A 27,764-nucleotide genomic window follows, 5' to 3' on the forward strand; every position below is an offset into this window, starting at 1 on the left:
TTCTTGTTTTACACATTCACTTACACTTTCTGTAGCCTGCTCAGTGGAGCACGACATAGCCATAATTAAAAAAAAAATATCTTTGTTATAATATAGGTGTCCTGTGGTGAAGGAAGGGGGTCTACTGTTTTTTATTACTTCTTACGATGTGTGCTATGATTAATAGTTATAAACAAATGGGATGCTGGATGTAGGCCAAGCAGCAGCAGTTTCTTGCCAGTAACACACACATTTTGTGTTATTAGTGTTGCCTGTTGGGCTCTGATGGCTGGCAACCAGGATGGTGCAAGCCTGAGTTCATCAGTTCTTGTTGCTGGGGTGTTTTAATCTCTCAGTGGCTTCTCTGATCTTGCATTTCAGCATCACAGGCTGCTTGGCAAGAACACATGTTTCGTTGAATTTTGTTTTTTTTGCTCCAACCTTCTTGTGTTTAGCCATTGCAGTTTTGTTGGCCTGCTCAAGTCAAATGTACCGCTCATTCTATGTTATGTACATTGCTTCAGGCCTGCCACTTTTGTTAATGTAAACTTCTTCACAGTCACAGTCTACCTTGTATGATCCTGTAGTGTGCAGAGCATCTATCATGTCACTGGTGCAACGTAGTGCATTATGGAACTTGCAGGTGCTGTAGAAGAAAGGCTGGACACCAACCCTGTGTATGTGTTCACTAACCCAGTCAGTGACATTTGTCACGTAAGATAAGTGCACTGCTAACTGCTGTGTTGGCTTTTGATATACTGTAACCACTAGTGTGCCATCTGATATCCTATATACTTCCATGTCTAGGAATGGAATTACATCATTTTTCTCTTCTGTGAACACAAACGGAATGTCCTTGTGAATTTTGTGCAAATATTCATGAAACTTGTGTAGCTGCGTCTTACCATGGGATCATGCATCTGAATCAGCTGCAGGAGCATAAAGGAGCTGAACAAAGTGCCATTGTTTCAGAGGCCTCCATGAACATGTCAGCTGCTAACTGGGATTGGGGGGGGGGATTCATTGCTATATCACCCATCTGCTCATAGTATTTTCCTTGCTGTTTGAATTATGTTGATGACAAACATAAATCATCCGGATCACATATGTCTGGCGGGACATGCTCTTGCAGAATGTGAACAGTTTTGTCCATTGATATATTTGTAAATAACAGTTTCATGTTAAAGCTGTCACGATGTCAGTGGGTAAAATTGATCAGGAAGACCATTGAGATATTAAAACACTCTAACAATGTAAATAGAGAAGATGGACTCGGGCCTGCACCATCCTGGCTGCCTATAATCGATGCCCAACAGGCCACACTAACAACATGAAACATGGATGTTACCAGCAAGTAACTGCCACCTCACGGCCCACATCCAGCAGGAGGAAAATAAGAATCTGCACCCCATTTGTTGATGGCTACCACTGTAAGAAGTAATAGAAAATAGCAGCACCCCACTCGCTCCACTACAGGACATCTTCTATCATAAAATGTTCCATTCCTGCCACTAGCGATCAATTATGTTTTTAGTTTCTCCAATTTTTTGAGTTTCGTTCCATTGCTGCTGGTTTCCAGTTTTTTTACCTTTTCCTAAGTCACATACCGGGCGCTAATGACCGTAAAAGTTTTGTGCCCTAAAACCATAAGAAAAAAAAGGGGGGGGGGGGGTTCGTATTGCCTCACGTGTTCCAGTATTTCTATGGAATCCAAACTGATCTTCCCCGAGGTCGTCTTCTACCAGTTTTTCCATTCGTCTGTAAAGAATTCGCGTTAGTATTTTGCAGCCATGACTTATTAAACTGATAGTTTAATTTTAACATCTGTCAACACCTGCTTTCTTTGGGATTGGAATTATTATATTCTTCTTGAAGTCTGAGGGTATTTCGCCTGTCTTATACATCTTGCTCCCCAGATGGTAGAGTTTTGTCAGGACTGGCTCTCCCAAGGCTGTCAGTAGTTCTAATGGAATGTTGTTTACTCCTGAGGCCTTGTTTCGACTCACAGATATTTCAGTGCTATGTCAAACTCTTCACGCATTATCATGTCTCCCATTTCATCTTCATCTACATCCTCTTCCATTTCCATAATATTGTCCTCAAGTACACCGTCCTTGTATAGACCCTCTATATACTCCTTCCACCTTTCTGCTTTCCCTTCTTTGCTTAGAACTGGGTTTCCGTCTGAGCTCTTGATATTCATGCAAGTGGTTCTTTTTTCTCCAAAGGTCTCTTTAACTTGCCTGTAGGCAGTATCTATCTTACCCCTAGTGAGATAAGCCTCTACATCCTTACATTTGTCCTCTAGCCATCCCTGCTTAGTCATTTTGCACTTCCTGTCGATCTCATTTTTGAGACGTTTGTATTCCTTTTTGCCTGCTTCATTTACTGCATTTTTATATTTTCTCCCTTCATCAATTAAATTCAGTATTTCTTATGTTACCCAAGGATTTCTACTAGCCCTCGTCTTTTTACCTACTTGATCCTCTGCTGCCTTCACTACTTCATCCCTCAAAGCTACCCATTCTTCTTCTACTGTATTTCATTCCCCCATTCCTGTCAATTGTTCCCTTATGCTCTACCTGAAACTCTGTACAACCTCTGGTTCTTTCAGTTTATCCAGGTCCCATCTCCTTAAATTCCCACCTTTTTGCAGTTTCTTCAGTTTTAATCTACCGTTCATAACCAATAGATTGTGTTCAGAGTCCACATCTGCCCCTGTAACTGTCTTACAATTTTAAACCTGGTTCCTAAATCTCTGTCTTACCATTATATAAACCTGTCTGTATCTCCAGGCATGTATACAACCTTCTTTTATGATTCTTGAACCAAGTGTTAGCTATGATTAAGTTGTGCTCTGTGCAAAATTTTACCAGGCGGCTTCCTCTTTCATTCCTTAACCCCATTTATTTCATCGTACATTTCTTCAATTTCTTCGTCATCTGCAGAGCTAGTTGGTATATAAACTTGTACTACTGTAGTAGGCATGGGCTTCGTCTCTATCTTGGCCACAATAATGCGTTCACTATGCTGTTTGTAGTAGCTTACCCGCAATCCTATTTTTTTTATTCATTTTTAAACCTACTCCTGCATTACCCCTATTTGATTTTGTATTTATAACCCTGTATTCACCTGACCAAAAGTCTTGTTCCTCCTGCCACCGAACTTCACTATTTCCCACTATATCTAATTTTAATCTATCTATTTCCCTTTTTAAATTTTCTAACCTACCTGCCTGATTAAGGGATCTGACATTCCACGCACCGATCCGTAGAACGCCAGTTTCCTTTCTCCTGATAGCGACATCCTCTGGAGTAGTCCTCGCCCGGAGATCCGAATGGGGGACTATTTTACCTCCGGAATATTTTACCCAAGAGGACACCATCATCATTTGACCATACAGTAAAGCTGCATGCCCTTGGGAAAAATGACAGCTTTAATTTCCCCTTGCTTTCAGCCATTCACAGTACCAGTACAGCAAGGCCGTTTTGGTTAGTGTTACAAGGCCAGATCAGTCAATCATCTGGACTGTTGCCCCTGCAACTACTGAAAAGGCTGCTGCCCCTCTTCAGGAACCACGCACTTGTCTGGTCTCTCAACAGATACCCCTCCATTGTGGTTGCACCTACGGTACGGCCATCTGTATCGCTGAGGCACGCAAGCCTCCCCACCAACGGCAAGGTCCATGGTTCGTGGGGGAGCACTCTGATGATAGTTATTCACAATGTTGTTGTTGTTGTTGTTGTTGTTGTTGTCTTCAGTCCTGAGACTGGTTTGATGCAGCTCTCCATGCTACTCTATCCTGTGCAAGCTTCTTCATCTCCCAGTACTTACTGCAACCTACATCCGTCTGAATGTGCTTAGTGTATTCATCTCTTGGTCTCCCTCTACGATTTTTACCCTCCACGCTGCCATCCAATGCTAAATTTGTGATCGCTTGATGCGTCAGAACATGTCCTACCAACCGGTCCCTTCTTCTTGTCAAGTATTCACAATGTCACTTAGTACAATATCCAAAGACTTTATGTTAACTGAAGCCTATATAGTTGTATCTCCTTGAGTTGTGTCACAGAGTGTTCAAGTATCACATCGTACACCCCACCCTTTCATATCTCACCTCTTCTTTTGATGCATTAATGAGTGCTGCTGGGTATGATGTCATATATATATGGACCAATCACATCAAAACTAAAAACAGCACACCACATTGTTACTAGGGACTATGGAGTGGTCATTGGCGGAGTTCCTAGGGAGTTGTTTTCGGAGCAGTACCTTTAATTTTGTTTGTTTACTGTGACTGATGGATGAAAATGTGCCTCGTCTTAAAAAAACACATCTTCTCGGTGAACATTTTGAAGCATGTCTTCACACAGTGTTGTACGGACTTTATAATCTCATCCTTTCAGTTCCTGAACCAACATGTCTTGTAGGGATAAATTTTCAAATCTCATTGCAAGATTCTTCTCACATGTCAATCAGATGATCAGAAGGCTAATGCGCCTTTTCTTGCAGCAACATTTTATGGGCCTGTTGTAGACTGTCGCCTACTTTGGGGTTTTCATTTTAATGCAGATCCTGTCTCTTGAAAATTCGAAACCAGTGAATAAATGGTTTCTTATCAGGAACAGGGTCCTGCTGACAAAGTGAAAAATGAATGCAGAAGGCACATTCAGTAGTTATTGGTGATCCATTATTTTGAATAAACTGCTCCATGACAAAAGTGCGAAGTTCACCTAACCAAGTCATGTCATACACTGAAAATGGCACATATGCAGCTATTCAGGGCTGTGCCCCCCCCCCCCTCCCCCCCCCTCCCACCACAATACTCTGTCACTGCACACTGCCTCTCAAATCAGGGATTTCTTTCTGCTGCACCGTATATAGTAGTATCATTTATGAGCCGTTTCAGGGAGATTTTGATATTATCCACCATATTAATTTATTTATGTCATAAACAGTAGCACTCCGTTGGAATCCCCCCCCCCCCTCCCTGCCCCACCCTCTCTCTCTCTCTCTCTCTCTCTCTCTCTCTCTCTCTCTCTCTCTCTCTCGTTCAGAAATCTAGGAGTACCATTAGTTGGTATTGGCAGTACTGGGAGGTGTGGCACTTGAAGGTAAGGACGGAACAGTCTGTTTGGATCTTTGTGAATTATGCATGAAGTTACTTTATCACTGTTTCATCCATATAACACTGCTGGTAAACTGACTCATTTTTCATTGTTAAGTACCTAAGTAATAGATGTTGCATGTTTTAAAGTTAAATGTCATTGATCTTGTTGGTTTTATTGTTTAGATAAGGGGCCAAATAAAATTGTTGATGGCTGATCGCAAAGGCGAAGAAGTTGTCATCACACGTACGTTACAAACAACACAGAAGGCAAAAACATTGCAATTTAAAACACTGGATCCAGTAATTCATAGGAAGAAGTCTAGTGGTGAAGTAAGTAAAATATTGCATTTTGAATTTTGTTTTACTCTCTCTGTAATTAAAAGTAATATTCATGAAGCTGTGGGGCCACTGTTCGCAGAATATGCCTTAACATGCACATTCCTATTATAGGGTCTTCACCTTTACCTATCCGAGCACTGTCTCCATCTTCTATATTAGAAGGACTTAAAGTTCGTTGTCAAATCTGAATCAACATTCGCACTGCCATTTTTCATATTCACGAAGCCCTATTAGAGGTGAAAGGCACATTAAATGTCAGTTTATTTGTCATCCAGGGAGCGAACATTGGGACCTGTGATTGAACAATTACAGAACATGTTACCACAGAATGTAAATGATGCTGTAGTTATGAGATAACTTTAGACAAAGCATAAAAATAATGATGGTAGTGCATTTGCATTTGGATAAAAGGGAACTGAATACTGAAGTTTGGAACTCTGTGGTTACTTCAAGTGCCAAACAGAGCAGTCAGTATGTAAGAAATAAAAGAAGAAAAACAAGAAATGTAGAAAGAATTACTATAACCAACCAAAGTAGGAGAAGGGGGTGCACCAGGAGGTGTTGGGAGCGGAGAGCAAGCACCAACTCTTGCTAGCCGCAATAAGTGACATCCATCCAAGAGGATAAGTTCAGTGTCATTGATTGGTGTTGTACTCGTAAACAAGACCAAAGGAATCTGGTGCTTCCAACAAAGCATATTTGAAGATTAATACAATATTTAAATGTTCCATGTTATCAGAGTATGAATTACCTTACAAACTGAGGCATATGTATGTTGCTATGTACATTGTCCATTCACATCATTGTAACTGCCTGTTGTAACAGCTGCCTATTGTAACAGGGTTGCTGCACACACAGCAGCTCGATGAAACTGAAGTGATTCAGTTAGATGCTGCTAGGTCTTAGAGTATATCTAGAGCCATGTTTTGCAGTGTTCCACATAGATGTCAGAAGATGCATAGTGGAGGATACACATCAGTGAACGTGAGAATTGAGGCCGCCTCATAGATAGTCATTGAGGGTGGATTGGATAATTTTTGGATAAGGGATTGTTCTTTGAAGTTACTTGTTTAAACTTTTATTACCAGTGAAGAATGTGTTTGGATGAACACAATGTCCAAGGGTGCATTAGCACCATCTTAGTTTGTTTGCAGATGACGCTGTCATTTATCGACTAATAAAGTCATCAGAAGATCAAAACAGATTGCTAAACGATTTAGAAAAGATATCTGAATGGTGCGAAAATTGGTAGTTGACCCTAAGTAATAAAAAGTGTGAGGTCATCCACATGAGTGCTAAAATAAATTCGTCAAACTTCAGTTACACGATAAATCAGCCAAATCTAAAGGCCATAAATTCAACTAAATACCTAGGAATTACAGTTACAAACAACTTTAATTGGAAGGAACACACAGAAAATGTTGTGGGGAAGGCTAATGAAAGACTGCGTTCTATTGGCAGGACACTAAAGAAATGTAAAAGATCTACTAAGGAGACTGCCTACACTACATTTGTCTGTCCTTTTCTAGAATACTGCTGCACAGTGTGGGATCTATACCAGATAGGATTGACGGAGTACATCAAAAAAGTTCAAAGAAGGGCAGCACATTTTCTATTATCGCAAACTAGGGGAGAGAGTGTCACTTAAATGTTACATGATTTGGGCTGGGCATCATTAAAACAAAGGTGTTTTTCGTTATGACGGAATCTTCTCATGAAATTCCAATCACCAACTTTCTCCTCCGAATGCGAAAGTATTTTATTGACACTGACCTACGTAGGGAGAAACAATCACCATGATAAAATAAGGGAAATCAGAGCTCATACAGAAAGATATAGGTGTTTGTTCTTTCCGCGCACTATATGAGATTGGAATAATAGAGATTTGTGAAGGTGGTTCGATGAACCCTCTGTCACGCACTTAAATGTGATGTTCAGAGTATCCATGTAGACGTAGATTAGTAACCAAGTGACTCTAGTCCCCCCTCTATATGGCTTAATGTCTTGGAGAATGCCATGATAACCCTCCCTGGGCCATTGTCTTACCACCATTGTCCCACATTCTTCCAACAATGGTTGCAGCATTTCCGCTACATTTCTCCTTGGACACTGTGGTATCTATTGATAATATGGAGCAGGAAATATAGGTCATCAGACCGTAGTTACTCATCACCCATCAGCTGCAGTTTACCATTGATGTTGTTGAGCAGATACAAGCCTTAGCTGTCAGTGGACCATGGAAGTGTGAGCACAGACATCATGAACTATTTCAGAGCCCTGTATGCAGGTTCACTGTGTTGTAGAGGTATGCACAGACTGCTAGCCCCAGAGTCACTGTAACATTTGTTGCCTTCTCACCCCTTCGTTGTCTCTTATCTTGGACATCAGTGGTATGTGAAGTTACAGTTCCATGATTTTTACTCACAATAGTGCTGACTGTCTGTTCACAGTTCACTTTCAGTTAAGTTACCTGCATTGTGCTCACAGATTTTGTCATTTGGGAAATACTAATGCTCTTCACCTGAATGGCAAGGATCATCCCTTTTTGTGACTGATTTTTCATTACGAATGGCAGCTGCCACAAGCTGGATAAATATCTTTTCAGTTCTTTTATACGTAAGTCACCATTGCACATTGCATATTGTATCTCATGATATTTGTGCTGTACATGGATTCTGTGGCACCTGGGAGATACATCAACAATACGGAAGGAATAGATTGCCACTCATCACATAGAGGAGGCAGGGACAATGGTACAGGCATAGGCACAACGAAAAAGAAAGATATGGAGTATTAAGCTTTTGGGAAAGTCTGCTTTCAAAAATAGAAAACACATACACATTCACACAAGTACAACTTGCACAAACATATTCATTGTCTCTGGGCACTGGTCCACAGTTGGGCGGAGCGATTTCACTTACGTTTTGCTACATATCACCTGATGCCATATAATACTCCATTCTGTGAGTGGGAATTCCTCAGTGTCCTAGCCTTTTGTCCTGGTACAGTTCCAGGAATAGACTGCATCCACAGTCAAATGTTCAACGATTTGTCAGTTTATAGCCAATGTCATGACCTTGCCATTTTCAGCTGTATCTGGAACGTGGGTCAGTTCCCCATCTCAGTCAAGAAAGCATGATCATCCCAGTACTGTAACTAGGTAAACACCACTTTCTGATGGACAGCGATCTCCCACTTAGTCTCACTAGTGCCCTCTGCAAGTTCCTCATATGTATGGTGTGATTGTTGTTCGATAGCAGGTGGAATGAGAATATTGATTTAATTATTGCCGTCTTTTATGAGAGCCTGAAAATTATTTTTGTGGTAAGCCAGAAACTGATATAGAACGTACGGACCATAATTTCCAGTCTGCAAGTCCACATTTTTCCTGTGCTCACTGAAAGAAATGTTTCTATTCTCTGTTTACTCAGTGGGGTCAGGAACTGTGATTATAAATATGAATTTTGAGTTCTAACTGATTCATATATTAAGTAATAGTTTCACAAGCACAAGCAAAGTTATATTCCTGACAGTAATAATAATAATAATAATAATATAATAATAATGATGATGTCTCTATCAAAACAGCACTACGAACAGTTCAGAGGTGACGACAACGATAAGTTTCCGTTAAATGGTCTTTCACCCTGATCAAAGGTAATTGCTTGCCACAAAAGTGGAAAATAGTATCACCATTTTCCATGAGATTTCATTAACATTTAAGGGCGGCACACAAACAATTACTTCCATGAAATCTAAATGATCCAGGGCAGTGTACAGTTGTTGCGAGTCCACTTCCTACATGTACCAAAAACATGCATTTAGCAGCAGCATGGCTGTGACGTCATCCGAGCCAGGGTGCAAGCCAGTGTTTGATTGATGCCGACATAGTGATAGCTCGGTGTGAAGTGTGTCTTAAGTGAAATTTAAACAAACCAGGGCGGTGTACAGTCCTCGTGATTTCACTTTCTGCTCTTACCGAAAACACGTTTAGTAGCAGCTGGACTGTGGTGTCACCTGAGGCAGCGTGTAAGTCGGCGTTTGACTGATGTGGACTGTATCATAATGGGTTGTGAAGTCTATTGGTACTGCCTCTCGGGCCGTATTTATATATGGGCATAGTGGACGGCCAAATGTAACATTTGCAGTCATCTTTTTACCCTCAGGTAGCAGCATCTAAATGGCCACTTTCTCATACTTGTAGTATTTTATAACTAGGTCATGAATAAATTTACAGTCTTTGTAATTACTATATGAATGGATTTAAGTTGGCTTTAATGACAGAAAAAGTTCTAGCTCTACTGCATTTAAACTTCGCCGGCTAGAATTTTTAGATGGAACCAACAGTAGAACATGACCTCTGAACTAGGACTGTTAGAGACCTTGTATTGATTGTTATTTATGTCAAAGTATTAAAACTTTTTAGATCTTTACTATTTAGTGGATGTAATCAACTGTTGTAATCAGAACTTTCTATCATTAATATAAATGATACTTAATCTGTTACAAATGATGACGGGTTTTCTACAGATTTAGATTTAGTAAATTACCTGATAATTATTTGAGGTAGCTTAATGGGGTCACATAGTTAAGGTTTTTATATCAAATTGATGCTGCATACCAATTTTCATCTTTGTAAGTCTAATATTAAGCACCTTCAGTTTTTCTTAAAACCTCCGATTTGATTTCAACATACATTTGCACATTCTGAATAAGTTTTGGCTTTATTATTTGCACTTTTTTTCTCCATATTTAGGAAAACATATTCATCTGATTACTTTGAGTTTTAATAATTTAATATGCTGAAGGATATGTTAACAAAGTTTGGAAAAGCTACTTTAGTTTTTAATTTCATATTTATATAAAAACAAAGAGATGATGTAACTTACCAAACGAAAGCGTTGGTGTATTGATAGAGACACTAACAAACACAAACACACACACACAAAATTCAAGCTTTCACAACCCACGGTTGCTTCATCAGGAAAGAGGGAAGGAGAGGGAAAGACGAAAGGATGTGGGTTTTAAGGGAGAGGGTAAGGAGTCATTCCAATTCCGGGAGCGGAAAGACTTACCTTAGGGGGGGGGGGGGGGGGGGGAAAGGGACAGGTATACACTCACACACTTTGTGTGTGTGTGTTTGTGTGTTTTTTATTGTGTCTATCTACCAGTGCTTTCCCGTTTGGTAAGTCACAGCATCTTTTTTCAATATATATAGAAAAACCTACCATAATGGAATTTTACAAATCATGTACACAAATTACATAGAAAGATGAAATAAACTTTTCAGTAATTACAATAGTACTTTTTTATGCAAGTTTTTCAGTCTTTACCTCAAGATAAACATACAAAAATTTTCACTTTTCACTATTCACTTATTTAATCACAACTGTAGGCACCACTGTTAGTGTCTATACGAACCACTTTCACTAAAACATTAGAGGTAGAGGGTGGGAAGTTACTGTATGGTGTTTTCCAATATAAAAAAAGGGAATGGGAGGATTCAATGTAGATCGTGTCCATCTCGCTTCCTTCTTCCACTACAGCTTGCAGGCTGCCTTTCATGACGGTCTCCAGGTCCATGAGAAACAGATAACGTAACATAAGCTCCTGTTCTCAACTTACATCCAAGGGAGGAAAAAACACATTCTATATTCTATTTTCCTTCTACCGTTCAAATAATTGAGAAGTTACCAGAAAGAATTTCATTATTTGGAAAATTGTTATTAATTTTTGAAAACAATTGTTTTGCTATACATTAAATCAGAAAATCGTAACATTTTACTTCATTATTGAGCCTAAATCACTAATCTTGCCATTGGATTAGCATGCGAAAGAAGTCATTTGTTCGACATCAGTTACAGTTATTTGTTACACGCATAATTAGAAAGCTGTTTTTATTATACCTTATCAGTACTTTACGATCTGCATTTTTTTAACACATTTGTTTATTTGTATTTTGTTGTCTTTATTTATCTGTTATTTGACCATCTGCCTTAAGTGAGATTACATGTTTCTCAAACTGTTTTATTAGATGTGAGGGAATTACTCAACAATTTTCCACCTGTTTGCCATATATGTTAGGCTACAGACTTCATTACTCCTATTTCTCTCTCTTTTCCCTTATCAATTTATTTCGACTCATCTTTCTTCGTTTTATTTCTGTAAGCCTACTGACCTCATTATTACATGTATTTTTGCTGTTATCCTCACACCACTTCCACACATCTCCTTTAATTAATATCGAAACGCTTTGGCTTGCCTCTAGTGGCACCATTTTACTACTCTCTCTTACCTTCTGACAGCCCTACTCCCAACTGAAAATTCTTAATTTATGCAGAGTCTATCAGTCCTGATTTTAGGATTTTCCAGCTACAATAACTTCTCATAATGCAAAGTGTTCCGTATTTTGTAGTTACTATTTACTTACTTTAGCTATTAATTTTTTGTCTTTGATGCTCAGTACTTACCCATTGTTATTTTAAAATTTAGAATTTACAACTGCAAACTACCTCTCATATTCTCTTGTAAGTTCTCATTTGGTTATAGTCATTTTTGGGAATCATCCTTACTCACTAGGAAGACATTACAAGCTAATAGCATATGTACAACATGAATACATATATACCTTACTACGATAGGACAGAAGGAGAGAATGGAATGTGAAAGGGAAATAAAGTTTCAGCCAGCAGGGACTGCACGGTATGCCAAACTGTGTATCTGCCAAAGAATGGCAGACTCCCTACAGAAGCTGGTATAGGCAGAACAGAATTTCTTCAGGTCTACAAAATATAGAGCCCCCCCCCCCCCCCCCCCCCCCCCCCCCCCACACACACACACACACACAGGGGGCTCGCCACTCTTTGCCAGGTTAGTGCTTCGCTACCATGGGGTCCCAGCCTTTGCAGCATCTCTTCCCTTCCTTGCTACATGTCTACCCTTTTAGTGTTCTTTTTTCCCTCTCCCTCGGGGAACATGTCTGGGGTGTTTTTGGGACTGTGTTCCGTACTTACAGTACCTGCCATCAGTACAGTCTTACCACTGTTTTTCGTACCTTTTTTGTTCGTTCATCTTCTCATATCCTTCCTCTGCTTCAGTGTTTGAGGTTCCTCTTTTTCTTCTTCCTCGATTGTGCTCCAAAAGTTCGGCCTACACGTCTAAAGCGTAACAGGTGATTGCGTAATGTGTGATTCCTAGCCCTCGGTCAACAGATAGGGTTTGCAAGTACCCCCCCGATACAGGCCATGGCGCAGGGAGGGGTGCCTGCTTGAGCTGCTACCTCCCAAATTGCTGATTCCCTCTGTCAGGTGTCTGGGAGGTGAAACCCGAAACGTAAACAATCACCTAAGTGGGTAAGCCCTCCTCTGGGGAGGAGAGTGGGTGGTGGGGGTGGGGGGGGGGGGGGGAGGGGGAGCAGTTGGCAGTTGGGGCAGGAGCGTGCCATTGGAGATGCTGGCAGTCATAGGGGATTTTCTCACAATGAACCAATCATCATTGTCTTCACAGTCCACATCTACCAAACGTAAACGGATTGAAGTTCCCGATTAAAGACACTCCCAGCTGCACAACAGTTCCTCGGGTTTCATGTACTGAAGCCGGGATGGTTCCTCTGAAAGGGCACGGCCGACTTCCTTCCCCGTCCTTCCCTAATCCGATGAGACTGATGACCTCACTGTTTGGTCTCTTCCCCCAAACAACCAACCATGTACTGAAGACAGTCAGTCCTCTCCAATGGTAAACCCATTTCTTATTCAGGCCGGCCTTGTGAAATCGTGCTCCCTTTTACACAATGACACTTTGCTTTTTGGAGACTACCTCTGATTCTTAAGCACAACAACTGCTTGCTGCTTCGCTTCTCCACAGCTATCCTATTCATGTTGAGGCCCATAGAACTCTGATTCTTTCCGTGGTATTATTTACACTTCTACTTTTGACAAATCACACTTTGATTTTGAATTTATTACTTTGACAGAACCATCCTCATTAATTTCAGTTTCTGATTCTGGGGATTCATCGTCAGAGACTGGTTCCATCTTAACTTCCATATTATTCTTGTCAATACTTTCGATTGTTAGTAGGCTATTGCAAGGAGCTAACAAATACTTGAAATATTCTCGACTTAACTTAATTGCTGGACCTCGACGATCGATGCCGGCACGGTGTGTCAGCAAATTTGATGCGACGCATTGCGAGTAAGGAGGCGATGATGGCGGTGAGTATCACCCACTGCAGTAGTTCCAGAGGGGGCTGGACACCGGTGAGCGTGGGCAGTAACTTGTAGGTAACTCGCAGTTCCACGCAGCTCCCTGATGATACAGCATCGTCTTCTCATCTCGATGCTGTTGGTAGCTGCTATGTAGTGTCGTCTTCTTCCCTCCTCCTGTCACGATCGAGGTTACTATGGCTAACATTCACAGTTTAGTTTCCACACTCGTGAGCAAATCTTAGCACTGTCCTCACACTGGTTTCACCATCTTTCACTTCAGTAACCTGTTAATGCCAACCAAGTTTGCTGTTTTATTCCGGTCACTTTCACTGTTCAATTTCCTGGCCAATGCACAATATGTGGCGCGGTGGTTGGAATAAGAATATTGATTTAATTATATTGTGTTGCCCTCTTTTATGAGAGCCTGATAATTCATTTTGCGGTGTGTCAGAAAGCGATGGAGAACATACTGAGCATAATTTCCAGTCTGCAAGTCCACATTCTTCTTGTGCTCATTGAAAGTACTCTCTGTTTACTCACAAGGGAACCTCCCAATCGCATCCCCCTCAGATTTAATTATAAGTTGGCACAGTGGATAGGCCTTGAAAAACTGAACACAGATCAATCGAGAAAACAGGAAGAAGTTCTGTGGAACTATGAAAAAATAAGCAAAATATACAAACTGAGTAGTCCATGCGCAAGATAGGCAACATTAAGGAGTGGGTGAGCTCAGGAGCGCTGTGGTCCTGTGGTTAGCGTGAACAGATGCAGAACGAGATGTTCTTGGTTTGAGTCTTCCCTCGAGTGGAAAGTTTAATTTTTTATTTTCAGTTTGTCACAAACTCTCATGTTTTCATCACTTTTTTGGGAGTGATTATCACATCCACAAGAAAACCTTAATCGGGAAAGGTAGAAGAATTTTTTTCCCATTCGCCAAGCGTACAAGTTAGGCGGGTCGACAACATATTCCTGTCATGTGACGCACATGCCGTCACCAGTGTCGTATAGAATATATCAGACGTGTTTTCCTGTGGAGGAATCGGTTGACCTATGACCTTGCGATTAAATGTTTTCGGTGCCCATTGAAGAGGCACGTCCTTTTGTCAACTAATCGCACGGTTTTGCGGTGCAGTCGCAAAACACAGACACTAAACTTATTACAGTGAACAGAGATGTCAATGAACAAACGGACAGATCATAACTTTATGAAAATAAAGAAAGTAAACTTATCACTCGAGGGAAGACTTGAACCAAGGACGTCTCGTTCCGCAGCTGCTCACACTAACCACGGGACCACGGCGCACCTATGCTTTCATTATCCTTGATGTTGCCTATCTTGCACATGGACTACTCAGTTTGCATATTTTGCTTATTTTTTCATAGTTCCACACAGCTTCTTCCTGTTTTCTCGATTGATCTGTGTTCAGTTTTTCAAGGCCTATCCACTGTGCCAACTTACAACTAAATCTGAGGGGGGGGGGGGGGGGGGGGCATGGGGAGGTTCCCTTGTCAGTGGGAGCAGGAACGGTGATTATAAATATGAGTTTTGAGTTCTAACTGATTCATGTATTAAGTAAATAGTTTCACACACAAACATAGTTATATTCCTGATGATAATAATAACAATAATAATAATAATAATAATAATAATAATAATAATAATAGTACTGAATTCTCTATCATAAACAGCAATATGAGCGTTTCAGAGAAGAGCTGTACTGTAAGTTCTCATTAAATGGTCTTTCACCCTGACTTCTAACAATCAAAGGTAATTGGAAAATAATATCACACTTGTCACGTAGTTTTGTTAACATTATGGGCAGCATATAAACTGTTACTTCCGTGAAACCTAAACGATCCAGGACAGTGTACAGTACTCGCGAGTTCACTTTCTATTTGTACCGAAAACATGGCTGTGACACCATCCGAGGCAGCGCGTAAGCCAGTATTTGACTGACGCAGACCATATGATAGCGGGATGTGAAATATAGTGGTACTGCCTCTCAGCCATATTTACATGTGGTTGCAGTGGATGGCCAAACGGAACATTTGCCATCATCTGCTCTATCCCTGGGTAATAGCATCTAAATGGCCATTTTCTTGGACTGTATAATTTAATAATTCGATCATGAATCAGTTTACAATCTTTGTAATTTTTATATGAATGGAGTTAAGTTGGGTTTAATCACAGAAAAGGTTTTATCTGTACTGCATTTAAACTTTGCTGACTAGAATTTCTAGAACTGACAACTACATCTTTAAGAGACCTTGTATTGATTGTTATTTACATCGAAGTCTTGAAATTAGTTCTTGTTAGATCTTCACTATTTAATGGATGTAATCAGGTGCTGTAATCAGAAATTTCTATCATTATTGTAAATGGTACTTAATCTATTACAGATAACGATGTTTCTGTTCCACATTTAGCTTTTAGTAAATTACGTGAGAACTATTAGAGGTAGCTTAATGGGGTCACATAGTTAAGATTTTTATATAAAACTAACACTTTGTACCAATTTTGATCTTTCTAAGTCTGATATTTAGCGCCTTCAATTTTTCATAAAAATTGACCAAATTATTGCTGCAGTCAGGTTGAGACTTGTAAGAGTTTATTTTGACATACATTTGCATATTCTCCACAATTTTTGGCTTTCTACCTTTATTATTTAGCACCATTTGTTTTGTCCCCTTAAAACAATGTTTTTAGGAAAACATATTCATCTGATCACTTTGAGATTTAGTAATTTAAACATTAATATACTGAAGCATATGTTGACAAAGTTTGGAAAAGCTACTTTAATTTCGTCCTTAGATTATGGTGCAATATTTTGTATGCTACGCACAGCCGCATGATGACGATGTGGCGCTAGTAGCAGTAAACTGGGGTAAGTCCCAGCACACTCGCTCGCCTCTGTGTCTCTCAAATGATACAACGCTTGTTTCGCCACAAGATGGTGACTGTGTTGGTACCTTGAGTCTCAGGGTGTTTTGGCTCTTTTCCAGAGTGGTTTTCGCCAAGCTCTTTCTACTGCTGACAATTTGGTGTGCCTGGAGGCTGCTATCTGATCAGCTTTTACCAGGCGTCAACATCTTATCACTGGTTTCTTTTGCTTGCATAGGGTGTATGACACCACATGGTATCATATCTTCATTACTGTACAAGAGTGGGGTTCTCTGGGGCCTACTCCCAATTTTTGTCTTTAAATTCTTGTCACACCATACTTCCTGGGTTCAAGTTGATGCTTCCCACAGAACCCCTCTGTTGACACCACGATTTTTTACTAACTGTTCCTGGCTGTCCTTGATGCATTTCCTGTTTCAGAAGTAATATACACTGACATCTCCACAGTCAGTGGACGAATTGGTGTTGCCTAGTCACTTGCAAGATGCAGTGAGCTACACTTCCTGCCGAATAAATGTAGTGAATTAACTGCAGAATTCGTGGAAATTGCTTCAGGTTGGTCGTGTTCACTGGTACTGGAGCTGGATCTCTGGTCAACACTCTGTCGTCAATAATTATTGGAGGCTTGGAACTTGGATTGGTGAGCCTGAGTTTCTCCGAAAAACTTGTTCACAATAAAGGGGACGACGACCATGTTGCAGTCTTCCCTTCATACTTCTCGCGGGGAATTCTATTTAGTTGGAATCGCATTGGCATCACTTGGCTGACCCATAGTCATATCATGTGGCATGAGGATCCACGCCACTGTCAGTGTGGCAGTGGCCCACATCCTTCTGGACTGCCCGAATTTATCCACCGTATGATGAAACCTTAAACTTTCTGATGCGCTGCCTCTGGTGCTAGCAGATAATGGCGTGGCAGTTGCTCTGGTTTTACAATATAATGTAAGAAATTACTGCTAAAACATCATGCATGAGTTTTTAAGGGTGAAAAGCTAAGTGACTAACTGCATTGTTTGTAAAAGAGGTGGGAGAGGGACAGTAAAAAATAGACAGATTGGAAAATGAAAGATGTAGAAAACTAAAACAGATTGAAGAGTGGAGTAGTTATTGTGAAGAAATGCTGAGATGGAAGGAATTAATGTAAATTAAGGCCATGTGACTGGTGGAACCATGGACATGTTGTAGCACTAGTTCCTACTTGTGGAATTCTGAGAATTTGGTGTCTGCGGGAAGAATCCAGATGACATGTATGGCGAAACAGGCACCAAGGTCATGACTGTCATGTTGTAGAGCATGCTCTGCAACAGGATATTGTGTGTTGCCAGTATACACCCTCTGCCTATGTCCACTCATCCTAACTGATAATTTGGTGGTAGCCATGCCGATTTAAAGGGCGGAACAGTGATTACCTGGTTACTTGGCTGGTATAGGTGGTGGTTGAAGGGTGCATAGGGCAAGTCTTGCAGCGCGGACGGTTGCAGGGGTAGAGGTCATAGGGTAGGGAGATGGGTGCAGAAGAAGCATAAGATCTGACAAGGATATTGCGGAGATTGAGAGGGCATCGAAATCTCGGACAGAACAGACCTCTTTTCAGAGCATGATTTTAGGAAGTCAATAGTTTGTTTAAATAACTAGTTAATACATTGAAGACCAGGAAAATACTGAGTGACAAGTGGTGTGCTCTGAAGCTATTTTTTGGAGGGATCAGCAGTACCAGGATTGAATGTGATGGCCCAGGAAATCTGCGTGTGAACTAGAGTGATGGGATAATTACGGCGAATGAAGGCTGAGGTGAGAACGGTGTTGTATTGCTTTAAAGGGCCTGCTTCCAAACAAATACGTTTGCCTCAAATTACAAGGCTGTATATGAGGGAAGGATGGAAACTGTCAAAATGTAAGTACTGTTGTTTGTTTGTAGGTTCAATATGGACAGAAATGTATAGCTGACCTTCTGTGAGGGTGAGATCAACCTCAAGGAAAGGGGCATGGAATTTGGAATAGGACTACATGAAATTTAATTGGAAGAATTTATCTAGAGATTCCAGGAATTTTAACAGGTCAGCTTCACCCTGAGTCCATATGGCAAAGATGTCATCATTGCATCTAAATTAAACCAGGGGCTGAAGGCTTATGGATTCAGAGACAGCCCCCTCCAAGTGACCTGTGAAAAGGGTGGCATAGGAAGGAGCCATCCTGTTTCCATGGTCGTGGCCTGGTTTTCCATGTTACCCATGAAGCTTGTTTTTACTCCTCACTATGAGATAGGGCACACTAGCCTCGTTGGCCACATGGGTGGATTGGTGGGGTGCCCTGTCGTCTACTCCAATCCAGGGTCCCACGGCTGTCCTTGCTTGGTTGTGAGGCCTGGGTCCTTGCCTTTCCACCTTTTTATTCTTCTTATTCTTTTGCATTTGATGATGTTTTAATGCCCCATTATAGTTTTTCTCTTTCCTTAGATATTGTCAACAACTTGTCTGATTTATTAGTTTTCTTGTAGTAATGGAGAATGAGGAAACACTGATCGAATGCTGAGAATGCTTCACATAATGTGCTACAGGGGCCTCCAGCTGCTTTCTGGGTAGAGCAACTCTCCCACTTTCATCATCTCATCTGTATCTAACTTCTACTTGCTTCTATCTCTTGGTTTTATGCATTCTGGTTATAGTCAGGTTCATCAAGATTTTTCTTCTTTGCCCTTCCTCTCTGGGAACTCCTCATAGCTTGACGGATATAGGAGAGAGAGAGACTGATGACCTCATAGTTTGGTCCCTTGAACCTTATCAGTCCAGATTCATGATTCCTTGATGCCTTTCAGTTAGATTGTGCAATAAATTTCTGTTTTCTCCAGTTCATTTCACTATCACCTCAATTAGTTATTCAATCTAGCCATCTTATTTTTAGCATTCTTCTTTAGCATTACATTTCAAGAACTTCTTTTATCTTCTTTTCTGAACTGTTTATCGTCCATGTTTTACTTGCGCACGAGGCTACACCTTCAGAAGAGACCTGTTGATGCTTATATTAATGTAAGATATTAATAAATTTATCTCTTTCAGAAATGCTTTTCTTATTATTGCCAGTTGTAATACAGCATGGCAAAAATGATTTTGTGTGGTGAAGTTTGGGATGTGTATTGTTGCTTATCACAAGAAAACAGGTTACCATGTCATGTTACGGATATCCTCCACCAAATAAATAATACGTATCTTGTGTAATCCGGGGTGCTGCTTCTTAATGCTGCTGTAGCTTCATCTTGATGTTACTGCATCGCCACTCAGGAATCGTGCAATGGTAGAAATAATCTCAGGGATTTTGTGTTCACAATGAGTTTTATTTCGCTTGCTAGATGTTTGCCGGCAAACTTCATGTGAAATTGAGTTAAGACTGTCTCATGACTGACATCAAACTGAACTGCAACTGAGGTACGGCGGCGTACAAATCGCCTCTATTTATGTGAGTTTAAACAAGTACTGACATTGTTACATATTAAATTTTTTGGTTTAACAATTAAAACTTTTATGTTCATCTTCCCAATTTACATAGAAATTAACATGAAATAAAAGTGAATAATTTCATACAAAGACAGGAAACAATCTGTTCCTATTAAGACTTTATATCACATGTTCTGTCATTACTAAAATATATTTCGTTAATTTGTATATATCATTTTACATACTTAATGGATAATCATCCTATCATTTTCATGTGAACAGAAAGATTAGTTTTATTGAATGAAAGGCTGAGATCCAATTAATTAAATTTTGTACGAGTAAAACTTTACACTTCTGTGTAGTTGTAATTACAATGCCATTAACTAACACCAATTAAAACATTAGTATGCTTAATTCTGACTGAAAAATTATCATGTCATATTTCTATTATGGATACAATTTGTTTTTAGTTGGAAAACATAAAAATAGCTGTCTTTTGGTGACTAGAAATATCAGAACTTTAATTGTTAATTACTCCACAATTATAATAGCAATTGCCTGAAGTTTGTATAATGTACAAATTGTGATAGTCCGTCAGCTTTTAGTCCAACATGTTTCCTTCATTCTGCATATTGGTGAGGCACGATGTAAACAATGTCAGAACAATAGCTTAAATTAATGCAAAGTATTAATTTGCTGCGAAAGAAAATCATCAGTGTATTCAAATCCAGAGACCAGAAATGACAAAATCAAAGCAGCATTCTGATATTAAGCATTCTGATATTACACATATGCCCTCCTCAAGAAAATGGGAATGAGACTGGTAAAATGATATAGGATCCCAAAGGGTTGTTGTACTTCAGTCTGCATTTTATATCCTCTCTCCTTTGGCCATAATTAGTTATTTTATACTGTCCAAAAAGCAAATCCTATCAACTACTTTAACGTCTGATTTCCTGATCCAGTTCCTTCAGCATTGTGTGATTTTATTTGACTTCATTCCATTACTTTTGTCTCACATTTTTTTGTATTCATTTTATAGCTTCTTTTGAAGACACTATCCATTTTGTTAAACTGCTCTTCCAAGTTCTTTGCTGTGTCTGATAGAAGAACAATGATATTGGCAAACCTCAAAGTTTTTGTTTCTTCGCTGCAAGCTTTAACCCCTTTCCAAATTACTCTCCAGTGTCCACTTCTGCTTCCTCAGTATACAGATGGCATAACATAGGGATAGGCTACAAGCAGTCTCAATCCCTTCTCAACTACTGCTTTCCTTTCATTTATTTGACTCGTATGACTGCAGTCCCTTTTTTGTAAAAGTCTTAAATAACCTTACTCATGCCCATGTTTTATCCCTGCTACCTTCATAATTCCAATCAATATTGTCAAAAGCTTACTTTAAATCTACAGTCATCTAATATGAGTCGTAGGGCAAGTATAGCCTTGCGTGTTTCTACATTATGCGGAAACCAAACTGATCTTCTCTGAGGCCAGCTTCTACCAGTTTTTCCATTCTTCTGTAAATCAAAAACCTCTCAACCTTGATTCTTTGGAGAAGCAAACTCCCATGCACAGAACAGCGTCAAATGTCTGATTACTTTGCAAATGAGTTAATCTACTAAGTGTTTGACATTAAGCATGTAACACTTCTATGATTGAAGATGCAGAACCCTAATTATGTTGGTTTTAATAGTTTCAAATTATTCACCTGTAGGCTAGCTAAAAAGTCAAGTGTAGTAAGCGATCAGCTTTTTTTCTTCCATTATTTTATGTGTAATGTTAATGACAAAAAGTTTCAGAAGGGTTTGAAATTATGTTTAAAGTTTGTTGGAAGTCACTCAGTGGTCACATTCTCAAATACTAGAGGACTTGAATTATTGTGTTAAACTTTTAATGTCAGATTATATGTCTTAAGGAGTGCACAATTACAGAATTTAAATTTTTAAATTCATTTATTGATTATGTGAAATACTGAAAGCCCAATTTTTGTTGCTGTTAGAAGCTTTTTGATGGGCAACATACATCTGGGATTAGTTAAGCAGGTGTTTGTTTAAGCCATCTAGTAATCTAAATAATTCATGTTAATATTTTACAACCGTGACTTACTAAACTAATGAGTCAGTAATATTCACACAACTCAGCACTTGTCTGTTTTGGAATTGAAATTAGTACATCCCTCCTGAAGTCTGACAGTAGTCCAGCTGTCTCCCATATCTTAAGCAGCAGGTGGAGTAGTTTCACCATGGCTGGCTTTCCCAAGAATATAATTAATTTTGATATATTGCCATTTACTTCAGGGGCCTGGTTTCGACTTTGATCTCTCAACATGTGTCAAATTCACCTCACAGTATCAAACAATAATGTAGAAGACGATAGATTGCTACTTACGTAAAGAAGACACATCAAGTTGCAGACAGGCATGATTAAAAGGCACTAACATCAAACTTTCGTCCATAGCCTTTGTCAGTAGAGAGAGAGAGAGAGAGAGAGAGAGAGAGAGAGACAAACACACACACACACACACACACACCAACTCCCGCATCTCGGGCCAGAATCTTTTTTATATTCATTCACTGTCTTCCAAGCCGCAAAACAGCATCTACTTGCAAGCCACAAATTCTGGCCAGTGACGCTGGAGTTGGCGGTCATGTATGCTTGCTTGCTTGTGTGTGTGTGTGTGTGTGTGTGTGTGTCATCCTCCAAAGGTCACTTCAGTTTTCCTATAGTCACCATCTATCTTTCCCCTAGTTATGTGTACTTCTATAGCCTTGCATTTGTCCTTATGGTATGTGTTATATTGCTTGTATCTGCAATAGTTCTCAGTGATGTGCATTACGCATGGTATAGTATATAATGATGGTAGAGTCATAATCTTTAGTTTTCTGAGGCTAGATCAACAATGAACTCTGGGTGTCATGTTGCATATTATCCTCACTGCCTACTTTTTTAATTTGAGTATATTGGTTGTAGCCTTTTGCTGCCCCTGCAGAATGGTATTATATGCTACATGACAATGTATTTAGACTTAAAGCACAATTTTTGGCTCTAGAATACTAACGCAAATGTGTAGTTTCCTCAGGGCAAGTTGCAACTTCACCCGTCGTTATCACTGATTAATCTCGGACGAGATCAACCAACTGCGATAGGGCCTGGACATTCAGTGTTTGGAGATGCACAGGTCTATGTGAAACTCTGGTTTGATGTAATCAAAGGGTCGAGCTGTACACATCTGTATTCATGCGCATTTGCTAATTTATCTGAAGAAATAGTTGTAGTCTGTGGCCATACAGCTAAATAGTATATGCTGTAGCAAGCTATGTGAATTTAAAATAATAACAAATTGCAATGAAATATCTAGTAACAAATTTGCAAAAAGCACTATCTACTGATAAATGGATGTAGACCACACCACAAGATATATTATGACCAAACATTAAATTTATTCAGATGGTCATTTAAAAAAAAAAATGTAGGCATGGTGGTCCTACAATAATTGAGTTTAACAAGAAATAAACTACTAAAAATATTCAGTTGCAATAAAACTTGTGTGATGCATAACTAGAATAGTATCATATTCCCCAGATATCATTCAGTTGTCCGGGGGGTGGGGGGGGGGGGGGGGGGAACTCGTTATTAAATATAGTCCATAATGGAAATCAACAAATGAAAGTTTGCAAAAATATGAGCCGATTTGCGTAATCTATTTAGTATTAATTTCAAAACAAGAAGCATATAACATCAAAGTTGTATTATGCAAATTTTATGATGATCATGAGCTGTTAAAATTTCTGCTAACGCTCAGAATCAAAACCCTGCTTGCATCAGAATTTTTCTAAGCACAACCAAATTTTAGAATATTCATGCAGCCATTTTCCACTCAAAAACTAACACTTTACAGCACTATCAGCTCCCCGGTGCGTTACCTGCAGATGTTACCTGCAGACTGCTGTACCCCACTGGCAACTTCTGAAGGATGACTCTTAGGCCGGTATTACACTATCAAATTTCTTTGTCAAAGATTTGGTCAAAGATGTGATCAAATATTACGTCAAATATATTTGACAAAAATCTTTGACGTAGCGCTAGAAGGGGTATTACACTGTCATCATATTTTTCGTCAAAGTTCAAGATGGCTGACAACAACTTGTTATTAACCTGAGCAATTGCACGTACCACAATTCCACTGTGTGACATGCGGAAGAGAAGCAGGGGGAAAAAAGGAAACATACCTGGGTGAAGCCGTGGGTTTTACGACGACACAATAAAAGCATTCAACAAAACTTGTTACGTGAGCTTATAGTGGAGGACGTCTAGTCGTACATCAATTACTTAAGAATGGATGAGCATACATTTCTTTATGTGTTCAATGAAGTGTATCCTCAGATAACAAAGCACAATATTGACTTAACAACTGTTACATCTGCAGAAGACAGGCTCACTGTAACACTCAGATTCCTTGCTACAGGAGAGGGTTAGTTTAGGTTAGGTCAGGTCAGGTCTCCAATCTTCGTGATCTATTTTTGTATTCAGCGAGCCTCACATTGTAAAGCGCCTCATCAGCTTCATACATCTCTATTAATTTTGTAGTTGTCGGCACACACCAATTGTATTTACCGGCAATGTTTATAAAAACACTACAGACGACAGAATGCAGCGATGCTAGCGCTCCATGTGGTAACATGTCACATAGCAGTGAAAAGAAGACAAGCGACTTCTTTGATCAAATCTACAGTGAGGCCCTAGATTTGATCAAATATTGGATGACATTTGACAAAGTTCCCTATTAGACCATCAAATATCTTTGACAAAGATATTGGACAAAGAAATTTGATAGTGTAATACCGACCTTAGGCATGACTCAGATCCAGAATGGCCGAGTGACTGTCCGGTCATGCCAGTGAGATCTTGTGTTCCCTCACCAAAACGCTCAACTTATTTAAAAATATGGAGAATGGACCACCATTTGAATAATTATGAAGTTAAAGATTTGACATATCACTGAAATAAAAGCTCTTTTTCTTCAAGTACAATATTCTACATATAAAAGAAAATGATCAATTTTTGAAAATATTTTGTAATAGGGTAGACAAAAAAAATCTACTTACCAAGTGGCAGCAGGAGTATGCACATATAAAAGTGTTAAAGTTTGCGAGCTTACGGAGGCAGTAGCACTGAAAGCTTGCCAACTTTAATACCTTTACACGTATGTTGTCCTACCACCGCATTGCAAGTAGATTTTTTTATCTGTTCACTTTGGTGGCTAATGTTTCTATTGACCAAGATAAATGTAATGCAATAAAAACTTTTCTTGTTAAAAATGGTCATTCTGATCATGATAGTCAGTTAGTTCCAGTATGTGACATAGCGCCGTACAGTAATGCAAAACAGTTCTCCAAAGTAGTGCATTCAATTAACGATTTAAAAATTGAAAATTTTAGGGAAAGCATGTGACAGTTAGACTGGGATGAGGTGCACGGGGAATCTTAAAATTTAACCTATTTCATGATGACTTTGTGAGTACGTTTGAAAAAGTTTCCCTGAGAAAACAGTGAAACACAATTGTAAGAAACCATTTAAAAAGCTGCAGCTTACTGAAGGGATAAAAATATGTCGTAAACAGAATAGGTAAATGTATCATATAGGCAGAATGAGAATGATCCAGAAACAGTCAAACATTATAAAAACTACTTCAGTGTGTTAATAAAAGTTATTAAAAAGTCCAGAAGTATGTGTAATATGTCGAGATTAGCAGCTCTGATAGTAAAATAAAAATAAAAATAATTTGGAATATTGTTAAAAATGAAACAGGGCAACCAAGAGGCTAGGAAGACTGTATTTCTGTTAAATCCAGTGAAAAGTTTGTTAACAAAAAGTAAGAAGTAGAAAATATTTTAAATAGTAATTTTTAAGTGTTGTAGAGAAAATAGGATCCAGCTGTTCATTAAAAAATGCTAGGTCATCTAGGAAAGGGGAAATACCTATGCACTTTGATAAAATTGAAATTTAATCCACCTTTCCTACAGATATTACAAAAATAATAAATTCGCTCAAAATAAAAGCTTGTATGGAATTGAAGTCATTCCCAACAGAGTTCTAAAAGCTTGTTCCCAACAGATAATTAGGATTCTCAGTCACATTTGTTTTAGCTCACTGAAACGGCATTTTTCCAGATGGGCTGAAATATGCTGTTGTTAAGCCATCACATAAAAAAGAGGATAGGTTTGATGCTAACAACTACTGCCCAATCTCAATTCTGACAGCTTTAACCAAAATTCTTGAAAAAGTAATGTATTCAAGAGTAGCTACACATATTTGTAAAAATGAAATACTAACATGATGTCAGTTTGGTTTTCAGAAGGCTTTTCTACAGAAAATGCTTTATACGCTTTCACCAATCAAATATTAAGTGCTTTGAATGACCGTATATCACCCATTGGGATTTTTTGTGATCTCTCAAGGGCTTTGGACTACGTGAATCATGAAGCTCTTCTAGACAAGCTTAAGTGTAGTGGTGTTAATGGGACAGTGCACAAATGGGTAAATTCATATTTGACTAGAAGAGTAGAGAAGGTTGAAAAAAGTGTTCACATAATGTGCAAAAATCAGCAGATTGCTTAAACGGGGTAGGTATTAAGCTTGGGATCCCACAAGGTTCAACCTGGGTCCTTATTGTTCTTGATATGTATTAATGACTTGCCACTCTGTATTCACAAAGATGCAAAGCTAATTCTTTTTGCTGATGATACAAATCTAGTAATCACACTCACCAAGCAAGAATTAGCTGAGGAAATATAAATAAATTCTTTCACAAAATTATTAAGTGGTTCTCTGCAAATGGTTAAGTGGTTCTCTCATTAAATTTTGAGAAAATGCAGTATATACAGTTCTGTGCAGCAAATGGCATAACACCATTGATAAATATAGACTTTGAACAGAAGTCTGTTGCTAAGGCAAAATATTCAAATCTGTGGGTGCGTGCATTGATGAGAAATAGAATTGGAAGAAACGTATTGATGATCTACTGAAATGTTTACTTTCAGCTACCTATGCTATTAAGGTTATTGAGAATTTGAATGGTAAAAATATTGGTACATTAGCCTACTGTGTCTATTTTCACTCACTGCTTTCATAAGGCTTCATATTTTAGAGCAATTCATCACTAAGAGAAAAAGCATTCATTGCGCAAAAATGTGTAATCAAAATAATAGCTGGAGCCCACTCAAGGTCATATTAATAATCCATCCCAGTTCAAAAATAATAGCGAAGTGCATAACTACAACACTAGAAGAAAGGATGATCTTCACTATTCTGGATTAAATCTGACCTCGGCGCAGAAAGGCGTGAATTTTATGCTACCACAAAAATCTTTCGTCATTTACCAAATAGTATTAAAAGTCTCACAGATAGCCAATCAGCATTTAAAAACAAATTAAAAGAACTTCCAAATAACATCTTCTTCTAGTTAATAAATGAATTTTTATTGCGTAAAGAAAACTTACGTTAAACTGACACGTTCTACATCACTAAGAAATGTTTTACTTGTGTTCTACGGATCAAGTATTAATGTAATGTAATTTAATAATGTACATTATATTTTCTACTAGCTGACCCGGCGAACTTTGTACCGCCTAACAGTCAATGAATGTCGTGTTACCTTTTAGCTGAACTAATTTAGGCTTTGATGAACGTAATACAATGATACAAAATAATATTAATATAGATAGAAATATAAAAGTATTTTATTGTGATGAATGATGATGAATACATACAGAATGAGAATAAAAATTAAAAAAAT

General features: G+C 39.0%; 1 protein-coding gene across 1 annotated transcript in view; it reads left to right on the forward strand.

The window, feature by feature from the left end:
- The window catches only part of LOC126100446 (DNA repair protein RAD50), a 270,875-nt gene that overhangs the window by 22,039 nt on the left and 221,072 nt on the right, over positions 1–27,764 (forward strand). The window contains exon 2 of the mRNA XM_049911053.1: positions 5,273–5,419. Within this exon, the coding sequence (XP_049767010.1) occupies positions 5,273–5,419 (147 nt within the window). The remainder of the gene's footprint in view (positions 1–5,272; positions 5,420–27,764) is intronic.

The sequence above is a fragment of the Schistocerca cancellata genome, chromosome 9 (genome assembly GCF_023864275.1).
Source record: "Schistocerca cancellata isolate TAMUIC-IGC-003103 chromosome 9, iqSchCanc2.1, whole genome shotgun sequence".
NCBI classification, from domain to species: domain Eukaryota; kingdom Metazoa; phylum Arthropoda; class Insecta; order Orthoptera; family Acrididae; genus Schistocerca; species Schistocerca cancellata.